We start from the raw sequence: 17,621 nt of genomic DNA, 5'->3' as shown, positions 1-17,621 counted from the left end.
TACTGGTTGTAAGAGCATTGCAGCCGGGATTTGGGGCCACTGAATATGCTTAGGTGCATTTAATATTTCTTATCTAAAACTTAAATCTTTTCCAGAATTAAGTAGACAAACCCGTGGAAGGTAAAGCTTGAATACCATTTGAAAATGTTGGGCATTCATTTCATTTAACCTACAAAAAGTTGTTCCTCCTTGGGCTGTTTGGAAATTCTGTATTTTTCTCAGCTGAAAATTGTTTTGGTTTTTATGTTGCAATTTTTAAACACTTCACACATGTGAACAGCGGTTGCGTATCAGAGTTTGTTTGAATCAGAGGCGGACTGATGTGAAGTAATGTGAACTACAACAGGAGGAAATCTGAACATGTCAAAATAACATTTGTTACTTTATTAAGGGATTACAATATTACAGGGGTAATCTAATATATTAAAAACCCTACTTTCAGTTATATACAACACATGCTAAATCACACATCATACTGTGGTAAAGATGTGATGAGGTAATGAGGGAAAAGTATGCAAACACACACAAACACTCAGTGTCTTACAGGCTGACCAAAAAAATATGTTGAACTTCTGGAGGCTTTTACTCTGCCTCTTTTCTGCATTCTTTAACTTGTATTTTTTGTAGTCGTTGCTGTTTTGTAATGGGTGTGTTAACAATCTGTTATAGAAACCTATTTCAGAAGAATATTAGAATTATGGCAGTCTGTATTTCATAAGTGTGACTGACCTCTAAATATAAATTGAGTAATTCTATTTAATAATTTGACAGTAATGTTATAATTGTGAAATACGTTAAAAATAACTTCTCTTGGCTACTGATAAGTTCTCTATATAATTTTTATCTAAAGGCTAAGGATATTAAATAGCTTATAAATTGGTATCCATCATTTGCCTGCAAAGTTGGATAGACCCTTTAATTTATATCCAGCCATTTCTGATTACAGAGGCTACACAGCAGGTAATCACTGAAGTCAGGTACAAAATACTGTAACAGTTGTGTAGTATAATATGTTGGCTATATAGCACATAATACCTGTTATAAATCTGGATTAATTTCCATATGCAAGTAATTACTTCATTTTGGTAAGAAAAATAATTAGTGTTTTTAATCTAAAATATTTGAATTAATGGTGAATTTTTATAGGAGCAGATTATTTAAATGCTCTTAGTGAAGGGAAAAGGCCAGATTTATGAGGATGGTAACGGTTTGAGTATCTGCTCTCAAAACAGAATTATATACTAACTTTATTCATGGTAATTAATAAAGATTACATAATCATCACACTAATGTACATATACCAGCTACATAGTTCAAAGGATATGATTCCTGTGTCAAATGATTGCTTATAATAACAATAATAAAACTCTTGCTGTACAGTTTGTAATATTTCCTGTATTTGAGAATATTTATACATAACATACAAAAATACTTAAATGTGGTGGCAATATTTTTATCATCCAGACTTAATTTACAGGGAATAAAAACCCGGCAGTTTATCTACAGTTTTCATCTAAACTGTGAGTTCTAATAGTACCAAGACGTGTTCTGAATGTTATTACAGTTCCTTTTTTTTCATCAGCTCTTTTTCCTGGGATGATTCTTGAAAATATAATATACAAGCCCTCATATCAATAAATGTACAGTATCTTACATTCCTTATTTCTGAAAAGATAATTTCAGGTAATAACATCATAGCTTTATGTGATTTTTAGAGCAATAAAGCAAACCAAGAGAAGAGTTATTTCAGTGAAATGTGTTAGGGTTAGGTCTTATCATCATAACAACTTTCTTTAGTGAATATGATCCTCCCCGGAATTCAGCCCAGTAAACACCATCCTGATATCGACTGCGGTAGTGTCCTCCACGATACCAGACCCCATTGAGATTTGAGTGAGCACACGCATTGTACCACCATCCTCCCTTCTGGTAATGAGCACAGTTACCTGCAAAGGAAAGCTCCAGTTCAGTCTGAGAAATAAATGAAAAATCTTAAAGCAAGCAAGCTATGTACAAAACTTGGTTGGTTGGCTGTTTTGGGGTTTTTTGGGTTATTTTTAGTAACTGTATTTTTAACACGTAGATATCCTGTGATACAAGGTGAACTTAGGCTTCTTCAGGAACCAGCTAAGTACTTACGTTCTACAGATAGAATCCTTCTTGTTACTCTCTTGCCTGAAAATCAGTGTGTGTTACTGTCTCAAAAAACCCTCCATAGGGTATTTTACAGACCCTTGTCTAGTGTAAATGACTTTTAGTTTTAGTGTTAGCATGTGTAAGGGTTGACACATCCATTTGTACTTCATAAGGTACTAACTGACAAATCCCTTTGTAAGTGCAATTTCTTTCTTTGTATGTATAACTGTAAGTATTTTTCCTTTTTCAAAAAAAGAAGATTAAAGGGGTGGGGGGGTGGGATATAAACGCAAAAATGGCAAGGCAGCTGAGAAGGACCTCCTACCTGTATATACGTCATGGTCCCTGTCTAGCGTGGTGAACTGTTTGCCATTGTGCCAAGTGAAAGAATCTCCTGCGTTGCCGTTGTAGCGTCCCAGTCTCAGCTTGTAGTACTCACTCTCAGGCTCCAGTCTGAAGCTAGCATACTCAGCAAATACTTTTCGACCTGACCAGTCTTCCATTGTTATGAGCAGTTTGTAGTTGCCTTGATTTGTTAACCAATAAATGTTTTCTAATCCAAGCCAATATTCTCCATCTATATTACCAAATCCTTGCTGTAAAGGAAGCAAGAGAAGCATGTTAATATCCTGCATCTGTGTTAGTGGTAAATATGAGTGTATTCTTAAGTAGAAAACTGCAGTAACTTATTTTATAGAGACTTCCTCTTCTGTAAGGATAAACACACAAGTTCTTTTGCAAGTAGGCTCTTGGCCAGACTCTAAAATCACTCTTTAAATTAACTTTACCGATAAGTTTTAGAGGGTGGAAAACATTAACTGGCTCTCTTGTCCTAACCTTGTATGTCTCCCAGTTCCTGAAAAAGTTGACAGAGCCATCCAGACGTCTCTGAATGACGGTCCAGCCACCGGGGTCATGCCGTTGGTCACACCAGACCTGCATCAGCTGGTTTGTGTTTTCTGGTTTTACAAGATAGATGGAGCTTGTGTCATGGCCGTCTTCTAATGCTTGTAGACAGTCTCTCCAGGGCCCTGTGTCAAAACAGAAGGGCTCTGCATCAAACTGCCATTGAGCGTATCTTTAATGCAGGGCAGTATTTGAACTGGTAGCTTTTTATAGTAGATTGGTTTCACTGAATAGTGTATTTGTTTTTCCTCTTATTGAAGGACGAGTATCCACCAAGTGTTTTCAGACAGGTGCATTTATTGTAACTTTATTTCTGGAACATATCACAGTGAATTACTGCTAAATGTAGATTTTCTAAAAAAAATTTTCTTTTAAGGCAGGTGTACTGGTACTTTTACCATCTATTATATCTTCAAAGAAACATAAATATGAATGACTCCATAGATCAGTAAGAATTTCCTTCAAAACAAAACAGTAAGTTTGACCTTTATTCTGTCTTTGAGAAATTTCAGCTTTTTAGATCCCCAAAAATGTCACTGGCACAGACATTAACAGTGGAAGCAACAACATAAATTCTGATTGTAGGTCTTAGTGCTGCCTTAATTTCTATGTTACATTGTAATTTATTAAGTTGTTTTTTTTTTTTTTTACGTGGAGTGCTTGTGAGAGAAACTTTATATAAATGAGAACACTCTTAAAATGCTTTGCATCCACAGACATAGCAGTTAACACAGTCTTGTTTTCAGAAGGAGAGAGAATGCATTTTTTCCTTCAGTTCAGTAGAGTCCATAAAGAGCTTACACTTTTTAAAGTATCTTATATTCCTGATTTTTTAAGACATTTTCTCCAATGGTAAGATAGATTCCATTTTAATGAGTCTGAGAAATTCAGATATAAATGATTTAGCATCTGTGTTGATATCTGTAGATAGACTCCCCCAGCTGCTTCCTGAGCAGAAGAGTGAAGCCAAAAAGAATCCTCAGGATTAGAGATTAGAGCCCCTGGATTGATTCTCCCCGCCCACTGAAGGAGTAAGGCTTACTCACTGAAGGAGTCAGGCGTGTCAGATCTTCTCATTAGGAGCCTTACTGAAGCATATACTGCTATCAAGAGTAATTTCTGTTTTAAATTATCTCAGTCCTATGCTTTTTCATAATTCCCTGTCCAACACTAGTAATGGTACTCAGCAAATGAGTTAGAAGTAAATTAGTTTCATAAAAATGATCTCAGTGTTTTGGAGATTATGGGTTTTTTGGTCTTTTTAATTCTTTTAATCAGCAAGTCAGTGTACAAAGAGGCAATCCAAGTCTTTGTTCTGTGGCTAATGAATGCTGTGTTCTTGTTGCCTCAGTCATAATCAGAGAGTGTACCTGGAGTTGTGCTTCTAAGCCCCTTCTCCATTTCTTTTGTGGCTAACTGTTTAGATTTCTGGAAGTTAAGATGCAGATGCTGTGCTCTGTCACACAGTTGCACGGCTCATTATGAGAGGGGGGGAAGAAAATGTTAATGAGTACTAATAATGTAAATTGCTCTGGTTTATTTTATCACAATATGTATGTAGTGGCACTTACTAAAAATAAAAAAGAAAGTCATTATTGAAGAGACTCCTAAAATAGTCAAAGAGCTTTGATCTTGTCTTCGTAAAAATAAATATATAGCAGTATGCAGTATAGTATTTACACCATTCTAATCTTGCTGTTTCTTATATGGCACATGGCAGCAGTGCTCTACTGCACACAATTCTTTTTTCTGAAAGTGATTTAAGATGAACTTTTAGAAGTATGTCAAAGTAGAATTTGCCACTGTTTTTCCATGATAAGTGGTTTTTTGTCAGATAGTAACTTTTCAAAATTTCCACTAAGGTATTTTCCCTTGAAAAAGCGAGAATACCCTGACTTTAAGGTAGGTAGTTTTGATAAAATCGTCTCTAGGGAGTCATAGAATCGCAGAAAGGCTTGGGTTGGAAGGGGTCTTAAAGCTCATCTCATTCCACCTCCTTTCCACAGGCATGGCCATCTTCCACTAGACCACGCTGCTCCAAGCCCCATCCAGCCTGGTCTTGGACACTTCCAGGAATGGGGCACCTACCAAAAAAAAACCACCAAAAAAACCACAACCAGAAAACAAACAGCATGGACAAAGTTTATAGTAAAGCTACTGAGAGTAGTAAGACTGTAGTAAGACTGTGATAAAGAGAGAATATTGGTCTAATACTTTTTGAGAAAGGAAGGCTGTCAACAGATTAATAGAAGACATTCATTATTTTTCTTGTATTTTGCTTTGGTTTTCATTGCACAGGTTGGCTGTGATCAGATGGTTAGTACAGCCAGGAGCTTTGGCTAAGGTTGAGAACTCAACACTTACTATGGAAAGGACTGGATGAAGTATGGGTGGATTTTTTCCAGTGGCTGGGCAGTTGTGGTGGTGGGTTTTATTTGGTTTGTAGGATGTTGTTTGTGGGTGTCTTTTTGAGGGTCCGGACACCCAACTAAAGCATCTTTTATGGCATTAATTGTAAGGAGGGGTTTTGTTTGAGATGTGCTTTGTGAATGGAGAACATTCTGGAGGATGAGGAAAAGGTATTAAATGTTTCTTGACTGAAAAGAAATGTGAGGAGAGGGGAAGGAGGATACCCTGGAAATAAAAGCTTAATTAGCTTAACTTCAGTTGTTGGAAATTTGCTTGAACAAATTAAAAGCTGCAAGTGAGAAAATAAGAGAATATTATAATCAACTTGTGCAGAAGAAGCATGAAACTTCTTTTTCTGAGAAGTTACATAATCCAGGGAGAAGGAGCAGATGTCAAATCTTAGAATTGTGCACTGCCAAAGGGACCTCAGGAGATCAATGTGAAAAATTGCTGAATAACCAGCACTTCTTCAGGTGAAGATCTGGGAGTTCTACTGGGTTGCAAACTGGATCCAAATTAGCGTTTTACTCTCCAAAAGCAGGAAAATGTATGAGGATAGATCAGTGAAAGTACTGTGCACCTGAGGTAACTTTCTGTTCTGCTGTTTGATAGTGAATCCTCAGCTCCAGTTTAAGGACTTGAAAGCACAAGGAGGATGTGCACCAATTAACAAGTTCTCAGAGTGTAAGGGAATGAAGGGGAAAGGTATTTCACTTCCAGAAAGATATGGGAATACTGTTGAAAGCTTGAACCTACTTTGAGATTGAAGTAAAAATGTAATTATTAAAGAGGCCATAGTGTATTGCTCCAGAGGAGTTGTAGTAGACCTGATTTTCTTCTGAGAACTTTTCCTTATATAATAGATCAGAATTGTGATATTTCTGGCAGAGGTTCTGCATGCCACAAATGCAGGCTTTGGTGAGCTCATCTTTGGCAATTCCATGAAAATGCTGCTTTGTAGCAAAATGGTTTAGAGACTTTAAAGACTTAAGAGACTCAGTGCTTTCGACTGAGAGACCTTACTCAAGTTTTTTTCATTGTGAGTATTTCTATGGAGAAACAAGCTGGGGGTCTTTTGGTTTGGTTTTTAACATGTGGCAGTTGCATTATTTGATAATCCTAAAAAGTTTGTTGATGGCCTTTGGAGTATGTTGCAAATAGCCGTGAAATACACGGAGTGCAGTTCCCCTGCATTACTTTATTTCGGTTAGCTCCGAGTTCAGAGATCTGTGACTCCCTGTCTTTTTTTCTGAAGAAGATATGTGTCGTCCACACAGTGAAGAGCAGACCTTTCTTGTATGGAACACATACCTGAACTGTTTTGGGTATGGTTTTTTTCAAATGTGGGACCATAGGTGAAACTGAATTCTTTACCTGTTACTTTTGTAATCACGTAGATCAGTTGTTCCCTAATGTGATTTCACATAATCTAATCTTGTTTGTGGCAGAACTCCTAAGACTCTTCATAAGGTCTGTATAATATCCCTTACTATTCCACCACTTCCTTCCTTTTTCTCCTGTCTAGAGCACAAGTGCCCCAAGTAAGATACACAGCAACTATGTATTCCTGTGTTAATTACACAAGCACATTATCGTATGCTAGATCAACAAATTTGTAGTAACTTCATAAATGTTTACACAGTGTCAAACTCCTTCAGATGTCATGACTTGTAGCAGTTCAGTCTTGAGCAAAGGTAAATAAAATTTAGATGACTTGATTAGTAAGATTTTTTGAAAGGCCTTTATCTCATACATATAATAAAAATGATAGGTTTGTCTTTGCAAAGTAGCATGAGAAGATCTGTGGGGCTAGTGCGTCTGAGTCTTAGACATTCACAGTTCATTTTTTTGCTTTCTTTCTGTGTTTGTACTACAGCATATATGTAAAATTTGCCAGCTAAATAAATTCTGACTGCATTTTTGATTATTACAATTAAAATATTGTCCACTGCATATTAGCATAAACTGAAGTAAATGTATCAGTAATACTACTTACCAGAGGGTTTATCAGTTGAAGTTGGAATACTAGTAACTGCAGGCATGGTTGGTAAGGTAGGTGGCAGAACCTTTAAGTTCTGATCACTTTGAATCTCATTAGTAGATATCTGGTTGTTAATACGATTGTAAGTAGGAGGATGGTACACTTTAATTGGTGGTTGTGGAGTTTGTGGCAGTGGCTTTATGGATGGCATTCTTTGACAGTGTTCTTCCAGCTGGGCAATTATTATTGTCTGGTTATTGGCAATTGACATCAAATGTTGATACTTGTGCTCTAAGTCTTTGTATTTGTTTGCAAGCTGCAACATATCTGCAGTTTGGTTCAAAATCTTATTTTCAAGTTGAGAAAGTTCTAAGGCGTTATCCCGTTTTCGGATAATTTCATGTAATAGCTGCATGTAGAGTTGTGTGACACGAGAATTCATATTTCTGCTCTCTTTTCTTAAGAGTTTAACTTCATTAACAATTCCACCATCCACCTCTACCAGTTGCTGGAGAGTTTCTATTTGTCTCTTTTGTTTAAGAAGTTCATTGTTAAGTAACTGTAATTCTTGTTTATTTACCCTGTTTTCAAGCAAAACTTCAGGCTCCTTAGAATTTACACAAATGGCACCTGTCACTCTCTGCTGAGGTACAATAAAGGTGTAAGTGCATTTGTCCTGTGTGTCACTGGAACGCTTATATCTGTTCATATAAATGAATTCTTGATCTTTTTCCTTGTCATTGCCTTCAAATTCCTGTGTTTCACTTGTAGTAACTCCCACAACAGTTACTAGCATTAAACAGATGAATCTTGTTGTCATCATGATCCTCTAGTTCTGGTCAAATATTCTTCTGCAAAGAACTTCCTAAAATCTGTTTTAAAATAAATTTAACAGTAAGTAAGGAGTAGGAAATCAGTGTGGATTTACAAATAATAATCTCTTCTAAAATTATAAAATAGTACATAGTAACTATGAGTACAGATGAGGTATTTTTCTTGTCCAGCATCAACTTCTGTTGATTAAAGTGGACATCATGGGGATTAGTTGTATCTTTCTATGGTCAGAACTGTAGTTACTAGTTGCTAGTTCATCTAAAGCCTGCCAAGAACCATAAGAAAGTAAGCAATAAATAAAAGGATTTGAAGAGTCCTTTCTTCTAGGCAAGTACCACAAAAGTTTCCAAGATTGGTGTTTTCATTTAAATATTAATTACACTTTCCATTTCTTACAGTTACAAATACAACCTTTAAATGTAAACAGAATGTAAATTAATATGCGTATTAATGCTGCTAGAAGTTCTAAAAATATCAAATAGTTAATTTGCAGTATTTTATAACTGCGTATATATTGCAAGAGATACAGCTTAGATGACATGTAACAATTTTACTTTATTCAGCAGTATTGAACCTCCATTGTTAAAAAAAAAGAAAAACTTATTTTACATTAGTCCTTAATAACTGTAAATTAAAAACTCTACTACTCAGATATTATAGGCAGTAAAATCTGTTATTTTTCCAGACTAGTAGAATTTACAACCGAAACATTTACTGTGACTCTGACTGGAGACACTGTCTCTACACTCAGCCTGGTCATCTCACTTCAGAGTTCCTTCATGGAAGGGGAAAAGCAGCTGCGTCTGTGTATGGTGCACAGTGATCTAAATCAGCTGGTACTGTCTACAGGCAACTGCAACAGCTCCCCTTTGGTGAAATTACCCTAACTTATTCTCCACGCAGATTCATATTCAAGGTGGAAAGCTGAGGCCTTCACAATCTCTTAAAAAATAAGTCAATACCAGAACTTTGTAGGCAACAGTACACTCGGAAACATGGGTTTAGCATTGTCACTGCTGCCAGAAATGCCCATTTCACAAACCACTCTCTGATCAGCCACTTGAACAGCACTTTGATATCATGTATTTCTAAAGCTTTTTTGTTGTTGAATTTTAATACTCATAAGCAACCCAGTTTTCTTAAATAAAATGAATGAAAAATGCAGTGTGGAGTTTTTTCAGTGTATAAAAAGACTGATACTTTTTAACCAAGGTGGTGTTGCCATCCTGTTTTTCTTTGCTTGTAAAACATTTCACATGGAATAACCAGTCAGTATTTAAGTATCTATCACCTTACATCTTTAGTACCATAAATTTTTTTAAATTACATGAAATGGTGATAGTAACAGCTGTGAGCAACTGGAGTGAGTCCAGCTGAGTACACCCAGCATGGATTGCTGGAGGCTGGCAGACATGATGCATGAAGAGTAGCAGGAAGAGCGCGGTTTGTGTAGCCTCCAGAAGAGAAGGTAAAAAAAGACATCTTACTGCTCTCTTCAGCTACTTAATGGGTGTTCATAAAGAAGATTAATTTCTTTTTGGAAGTGCACAGTGAAAGTATATGGTGGATACAAATTACCTCAGGAAGAAATTGGGTTTTATTAAAAAATGAGCTTCACTGTGAGGGTGACTGAGGACTGAAGCAGTCACCCAAATAGGTGGTAGATTCTCCATTCCTGGAAATACATGAAGTTTTGATTTAGGTAAGGCTATGAGCAGTCTGATCTAATGTTGAAACTAGACTTGCTTTGTATGACAAAGGTAAGGTCCCATCCAATCTAAACTGTTTTATGATTCGAGGCAGCTGCTGACTTTTAGGAGATTTTTTTTTTTTTTTAATTTCAAGATAATAATGGGTATGCATCCTTAATTATTCATACTGAGAAGAGAGATGGTTGTCATTCGTATTTTTCTGTTTTTGTGAAATAAACCATAGATGTTTCTGTAAAAGACTCAAACAAAGTGACCAGGACTTAATCCTTCTTAAAACTTTTGGATATATCTTTTTGCCTCAGTTTCTTATTTGGAATAAACTCATTTTCATTTTGCAAGTAGAAAGGAATTGTGCTGTACAGAACTTTTCAAAAATCTTGAAAGCATGTCAGGTGAAAATCTGGAGTTTAACACGGTTTCTGTAAGTAAAGCAGTGCTATTTGGAGCCCTGGAAAACAGGGAACATAAATTCACCTCAGACAGCTTTAACTTGCATAATCAGCATTTGCACAGCAGGTCACACTTGGAAAACCGGGCAGTTTTCCAAGCCTCATGTTCCTGCACAGATGACTGGTTTTGCAAATGTCTCTTGCATATAGGTGTAAAACAGTTTTATTTCACTGTTGGAATTTTAATATCCTTTTCTCCCCCCTCTAAACCTGTACTTACTGTGACCATGGAAAAGAAACTAATTTTTTCCTCAGAGTTCACTTCTGTTACAGCTCAGATGTTACAGCATCTCATATCTTTAATTGAGCATGGCTTTGGGGTACCCATACTTTTCTGAGCTGAAGAAAGGGCAACATCTAACAGATTTTTCCTCCCAATTTTTTTTAAGAACTGTGTAAGAAAATAATGGGACAAAGTTCATCAGCCTCATTATAACATACCATCTTAATGATCATCTAGTCCCACTGCCTGACCATGTGGGTGACCCCTCTCTAGGAAGCCTGTTCTAGGGTTTGACCACCGGTTGCAGACGGCAGGCCACCAGTGAATGACATCAGCATGATTAGACTGTGCTGAAATGTTTCTCTGTCATTATCCTGCCTGTGTGTTACCTTTTTGAAGATGTTCTTACAAGAAAAATCAGTGGAAGGAAAATCACACTGGTAGGAGAATGCCCCAGTACAAACAGAAACGAGAACCATACTGTCATCAGCTGTTCTTCTTGTAGTCTGTTTATGAAAATTTCCTAAGTCTCTTATTGTCTGTACTTGTTTGGTAAAAAAAAAAAAAAAGTGTTTAGAATGAGGCCTATTTGTTGCATATTGTGAAGGACCACATGAATAAATGGCATTCCTTCCTTTCTGCAGTTGGATTAAAATGGAGTTCACAACATGGTCATTTGAACAACTCTCAGTGATTAATCTTCCAGGGACAAAAAAGCTTCCTGGAATGGAGGAACTAGGGAGGGAAGCCAGAGAAACAATTTTAAGGAAGGATTTAATGCTTTTTTAATACCTTCCTCTTTGAGTAGCAGAACATCTGATTCTTAGGACATTAGGATTCCTTTCCAGGTGAGAGGAAGAACGTATCTGATGTCTAGGACATTAGCTTTCAGTTTTCTCCTGTGCCCAGTAATTGCTGATGCTCCTTGTACTTGACTGCTGCCATTGCTTGCTGATCACTCAGTTCTTCCAGTTTCTCTGGCTCCCTTCCTCTCACCCTCTGCCAGTAGCTCTTCTGCAGTGGCCTGGGAGGAAACTATCTTACTAGGGCTGTATTTGTTCCCAGTGCAAAATTCCACTTAGGCAGCTGTAGACTTTTCAACCTAAAAGCACGCTTGCAGGTCTGGGGCAAATTTTCTTAATTACTGGAAATACAGCATCTGTCTCTTATCCTCATGCATACTGACAAAACTTTAACATACAAGCATACCAACAAAACACAGATGAATGAAGCACACTTAAAAAGAAATTATTTTGATTAAACATCAAATGGAGCTTGTAATTAGACTAAAGTAATTTTATTATTCCATTTCTAGATTCTAGCTGTTCAGTACTCATAAAAGCACTTTTCATGGCAGTATATTTTACTTTCTATTCAGGCGAAATGCTTTTTTTTCCTGTTTGTCTTTTGCCAGTATAACTGCATTTGTATGAAAATGTTTGGCAGCATTGTTGTGTGGCATATAATTGTCCCAGCTTTACACTCCTAGCCAGCACAAGTGCTTTGGTTAAAATTTCAGCTTGTATACCAGATGTTTGCCTATCTGTGTATATAACTAGAAGTAGGTGGTTTGCTCATTCATTGTTTACCCAAGTCAGGATGTTTTCATGATCTGGTGACAAAAGAGGAAATAAACTTTCTGAAAGGGATATTGGATGTTTCAGCATTTGATTGCTTTTTCTGTCTTTTAGAGAAAAAAAGGTAAATAAAATCTTACTTTGGCTTTCCTTTGAAACATTTTTCTGTCCTGTATTCTGTCTTGCTTATATGCACCTTTTCATTAGTCAAAATGTTACCTTTTGATTTTTACAAATATCTTGAAATTTATCTATTTCAAGAAGATTTTAGTGTTTTACAATATAAAATTTTATAGATGTTTCACAACCTCTTGTTTAATCACTGTCATGACTGAAATTACAAAGGTAAAAATATTTTTACATGCAAAAGTATTACTGTTTGGCAAATATTCACTTCTGTTTTCAATCAGCTTGTCTTAAGAAGGAGCATTAAAGGTAGCAATGTCAGCACTATGGTCTTTTTGGGTTTCAGCTACTTAAAATATGCATCATATTGGATAATCCAAATTGTATATCTTTTTTCATTATCTGCTGGCTTTGATGTCATGCCTTGGGGGATCTCATTTTTACTAAACAGACTGGTTAACTGTCTCTTTCAGGTTTTATGAAATATTTTCCCTATGAGATTTCTGTGTACAAGTGAACGTCCGTCTCCATCAGATGAAAAATATGACTTATCATAACAATCATAAAATCATTAAGCTTATCTGAAAATGCTGCCACTAGCTTGCTTTTTTTTTTTTTTTTTTTTTTTTTTTTTTTTTTTTTTTTGCTATGGCTGTTTTTTGTTGAATTAGATTTGTTCATAAAAGAGACACTTGCCTTATTACTCTGGCCAGAAATGTGTATATGAAAGCCTGAGTATATATTGTCAACACTCTTGCATCTAGATCTCAAGTGGTTTTGCAATGTTGAGTCTTTCAACCATTGAGAGATTGGCATTTGTGTCTAGGAGTTCATACTATGTCCGTTTTACACCTGTGCTTTTCAGGGTCCTGCAAAAAGTAGAGCCAGAACAGTAGGAAGACTACTGGATGGTGGCTGAGCACTGAACTTTATTATGTGTTGCTTAGCATTACAAGTCAGTTTAAGGAGGAAGGGTTTTGATACTTAAGATGTCATCTGCTCTGTAGCATTTTGGAAAAGTACAAAAGCAAAATAATGATCTGTGTGAATCTTGTGTGGAAAACCTTAACTAAGACAAATGGGTAAAATAATTCCCTGGATTTCATACCAGAATAGAAGTTTTGTATCTTGAATTGCATTATTACGGGTTATTTCTACAGATAAGGACCGTAACAGATCCCAGTAGGTAAAAGCAGTAGAATTGCTTCTTGCTACTATTTCTTGTTGCTATTTCAAATATTACTGTATTTCTGTGTATAGTAAACTGCTACAAAGCCAGAGAAACATAGGTGTGACAGTGTGATGCATTCATAGAAAGGCAGCTTTTGAACATGTGATACGTGACACTCACTACCCTTGGAGAGACTCCTTTACAGAGAAGGCAATTTTCTGTGCTAAAACTCATGTTACACAAGAGCATTTCTGGGGACTTGAGTAGCTATTTGGACTGCAGTATAGTTGAGTTTACTGCAAAGATAAGAAAAAGCACTACCAGTTCAGTTTGTGGAACTGATAGTCAGAACCTGGTATATGATGCAGACAGCAGCAAATCTCACTTTAACAAGTTAGAAAAGATTTTTAATGGCTTGTATGTTGCAGCTGAGGAACTAAGGAGGCATGACTAGTTTACTGGGCTATGATAATTTTTGTGAACAAGGTGATGCAGTAGGTTTCCTACATGACTTAGACTTAAGCAGGAGTGCTCAGAAGCTGTCAAAATAAAATAGGATTCTCCATTTAAGTCATTGTATCTTTGGGATAACAACTGTTGTTTTTACAATAATGATTGTTACTCTGCCTCCCTAAAAAGACTCACAGAGTATTACATACCTTAGAAGTTAATTTCAGGATTGTGGGGGTTAATTTTTTTAATTATTTCACTCCATTTTCTGTATAGGGTTTTATTTTTGTGGTGTGGGTTGGGATTTTTTTGGGGGGGGTTGGGTTTTTTTGTAATAGGTGACTTTCATTTAATTGAAGAGTGGAGAGGCAAGGTCCAACACTCAGCATTTATTTCCATCTCTACAAATTGCTCTGACTCAGGAAGGGCTTACAGTCTAGAGGCTGGATTGTTAAGTTTGTGTAGGTCCAGCGTGCCAGAACTGAATGCACTGTAATTACTCTCACACATCAAAGCCTTTTAGAAATACCCAGATAGATGAAAAACACACATATAAAAAGGATGACATACACACTTTTGCATAACACTCGTATTTTCTGAAATGGTTGCTTTGACGATGAAGAAAGAATGATACCATACATACAGATGAGCTCATTCAGCTACACTAAACCAAAATTCAGCTCTGTGGGTTAATCAGCTCTTTTGTGCTGGTCATATTTAATAAAATGAGGCTAGGACTCCTTCTGATGGGCTGGCTTTTCCTCCATACCTCTGATATGCCATCTTTTGTGCAGAGTCCTCAAGCACTGAGGCATGTAAAGGAAGGCATGTTCAACAAAAGGCACAGTGTTAGCTATGACAGCATTTATTCTCAAAAAGATAAACTGCTGTATTTTATTGTCAAGTCATACATAATTTGATAACTATGCATTCTAAAGAAGAAACATGAACAGCTAGCAACACATCTTGACTGTTTAATACTTTTTGATACTAAAAGGTGTTTTTAGATTAATGCAGTTTTACATTTTTATTGCATTATAAAAGCTAATGAAGCAAGGGTGTTGAAAATGTAAAATCCTGCTATGCAAAGATCAGAGGGCTTGGTTTTGCATTTTTTTAAACAAATCTTAGGTTTTTGCTTCTGCAGAATCCTTTGATAGCCAGTGTTTGTGGACTTACAGTTAGCTGGCATGTTCCAGGCACCAAGCCAGTAATATGATCTGGATTTCACAACACCATTGTGATAAGACAGACAAGCATGAATTTTTTGAATCTGCTTGCTTTCCTACTCCCTGCCCCTCGTCTTAGAGCTCATGCTCTGTTTTTACTCCTTCTCACATTTTCTTCCATGGAATTATATTAATTTATTCTCTCAATTTTTACCTCTCGAAGGTAATCTTCAGAGTTAATGTGAAGTGTGTTCTTTTCTAAGGAGAGGGACTTCCACTGCTGCAGGGTTTCTTTTAGAATAAACTCACATCTTGACTTTTAGATGAAAAGTATTGCTGTGAAAAACCTAGATACTGATTTTTGTTTTCAGTTTTGTAAAAGGAAACAGCAATTCACAGTGGAAATACAGCACAGTAATATGTACACCACATGTATTGAAAAAACTTTAAAGTTGGGCTTGAAATTTTAAAGTAAATACATAGGAAAGGGCTGACACATAGTAGCATGCAGTTTTAGTTATGAAAACATGATACTAAACTGAATTGAGAAATTTAATTCCAAACTTATGGAGGGAATAACTTTTGGGGGGTTTCCCAGTAGTTACTTGCTTCCCTTGTAAAAAGTGCCACACTGGCATTGACCAATTAATTCCTTTAAGATTCTTTGTGTTAGAATACATTATCTTGACAGATTTTCTGCCCACTTAAAACTGGTGAAATTTTGGTTCAAGCACAAGTTCCGTTTTCTTAAAAGGTAATACTTTTTCTAATGAGGTGAATGGATGACTAAAGCAACACTTCAGAACGAGAGTGTCTTCGTGAGCTCTTAGAGAACTTTTGTTTTGAAATACTGTAAGTTGCTGCAAGAAACTGCAGAAGATTATGTATCTTTTGTTGCCATGTAACTTTCTTTAAGTTTTGGCAAAAGCTTTTTTTTAGTTACAAGAAGTACAAATTTTCTTCTTGATTACCAAGAATTTTAGTTGCGTTGTTTGTGGATTGTTCTTTGTCTTTACAGAAGTTCTGTCATAGATGTGGAATGTAATTACTGAAAGAGAGCACTGCTTTTGTTGTTGCTTCCCTTAACAGCGGCCTCACCTTATTTTCATTTAATCCAATCACTACCAGAAAGTGCTCATACTGTGTGTGCTCATATGTGTGCATGCACATTGTCCATAACAGCCTTTAAACAGATTCATATTTTAATAAATGTGACTCATTTTACCCGTGAAAAATAGCAGTTAGATCATGTAATAGTTTGATGCCTACATTAATGTACTCATAAATGCTAGTTTCTTTTTTAAATTATGTTTTTGTGAAATACTTCAAATATTTGCTTTATAGACTGTTAAAGTATCAGAAACTTTTGTATCTCCCTAATCAGACATGAGTGTAAAAAAGACTGAATGGAGATTTAATAATTTTTAATACAGATACTCCTTTAGGAAATAGTATATCCTAGAAAAACTCTTGGAAGGCAAGTTTAAGGAAGTGTGAAGATCAAAAAATAAGGGGTTTTGTTGTTGGTTTTTTTTGTTTGTTTTTTGGTTTTTTTTAATAAAATCGTATTCTTGAAAATAATATCAGAGCTTTCACTGCCTGGCATGTAATGTCTCAGCTATCTTTACAACTTTTATTTTAATAGGTGACGGATTTTTTCTTTGGGCTTGGGGGTATTTTTTGTTTGAGTTAATACTCAACAAAACAGGCTTGCTGCTTTATCTTAGGGAGCAGTCCTGCTCTGATAAGCGTACATTAGCTGGGTGGCTCCGTACAGGAGCCATGCGTCCGGAACCAGCCGCGCCCGTCCCGCAGCCCCCCGCACTGCCCGTCCTTACCCCGGCTTTCTCCTCGGCTTTCTCCCTGCGCTCCTCGGCCGCTCCCGTCAGCAGCGGCCCGACCGCGGTGACATCGCCTCGGCGACCCGCAGTCCGCGTGTGCCGTGCTGGGACTAGATGGGACGTACTTGGGACAGAGGCGCAATTCTTTTCCTTTTCTGCGTTTTTCTTGCTCAGCAGCGTTCTGGGCTCGGCAGCCCGGGCTGAGCCCTGCGTCCGAACCGGTACCTTCCCGCGGGGTGCTCGGCGCTCCCGGCCGACCCTTCAAGCGGCCCGGAGCAGCCTCATTTGAACCCCTGCTCTTTGTGGCAGGCTTATCCTAGCCGGGAAAGGGAGAGAGAAGGCAAAGCAGCGGCGAGCTGCCGGGCGCTGGTTGGACGGGCGAGCTGCCTCCGCCCCCGGGCCGCCGCAGCAGCGGGGCTGCCGGGAGGAGCTTCGGCCACCCCGGCCGAGCCCTCCCCGCCCACGGTGCGGGACCTGGCCCTGTGGGAAGCCGCATTTCAGCCGCTAATGCCGGGGTTAAGGGGAAATTCGGGAGACCGCGAGGAACGCGGGCCCGGTCTGTTGGATCAAGTGAGAGTGAGGGTGTGTAACTGCACGGGACTCGGCCCCAGAATGGGGGGGGCGGCCACTTCCTGCC

General features: G+C 37.4%; 2 protein-coding genes across 6 annotated transcripts in view; one reads left to right on the top strand and one right to left on the bottom strand.

Annotated features, from left to right (window-relative positions):
* The window catches only part of RALGPS1 (Ral GEF with PH domain and SH3 binding motif 1), an 85,161-nt gene that overhangs the window by 20,336 nt on the left and 47,204 nt on the right, over positions 1-17,621 (top strand). The gene's annotated exons all lie outside the window — the stretch shown is intronic.
* Positions 364-17,239, bottom strand: ANGPTL2 (angiopoietin like 2). Its single transcript, XM_082295453.1, has 5 exons — positions 16,982-17,239; positions 7,448-8,304; positions 2,974-3,167; positions 2,462-2,732; positions 364-1,946 (listed from the first exon to the last, which is right to left on the bottom strand). Exons 2-5 carry the CDS (start codon positions 8,253-8,255, stop codon positions 1,747-1,749), a joined length of 1,473 nt encoding a protein of 490 aa, XP_082151579.1. The 5' UTR covers positions 8,256-8,304; positions 16,982-17,239; the 3' UTR covers positions 364-1,746.

This window comes from Coloeus monedula (assembly GCF_965178545.1).
Source record: "Coloeus monedula genome assembly, chromosome: 21".
Lineage (NCBI taxonomy): Eukaryota > Metazoa > Chordata > Aves > Passeriformes > Corvidae > Coloeus > Coloeus monedula.
The sequence above is the reverse complement of the archived record's forward strand: the minus strand, read 5'-3'. Positions and strand labels throughout refer to the sequence as shown.

Excerpts from the sequence above, each read along its gene's own strand:
- ANGPTL2 (XM_082295453.1), bottom strand. The coding sequence starts at position 8,255 with ATGATGACAACAAGATTCATCTGTTTAATGCTAGTAACTGTTGTGGGA. Across the intron at positions 3,168-7,447 it reads TTCAACTGATAAACCCTCTG|GGCCCTGGAGAGACTGTCTA; the intron begins GTAAGTAGTATT and ends GTTTTGACACAG. Across the intron at positions 1,947-2,461 it reads GGACCATGACGTATATACAG|GTAACTGTGCTCATTACCAG; the intron begins GTAGGAGGTCCT and ends TTTCCTTTGCAG.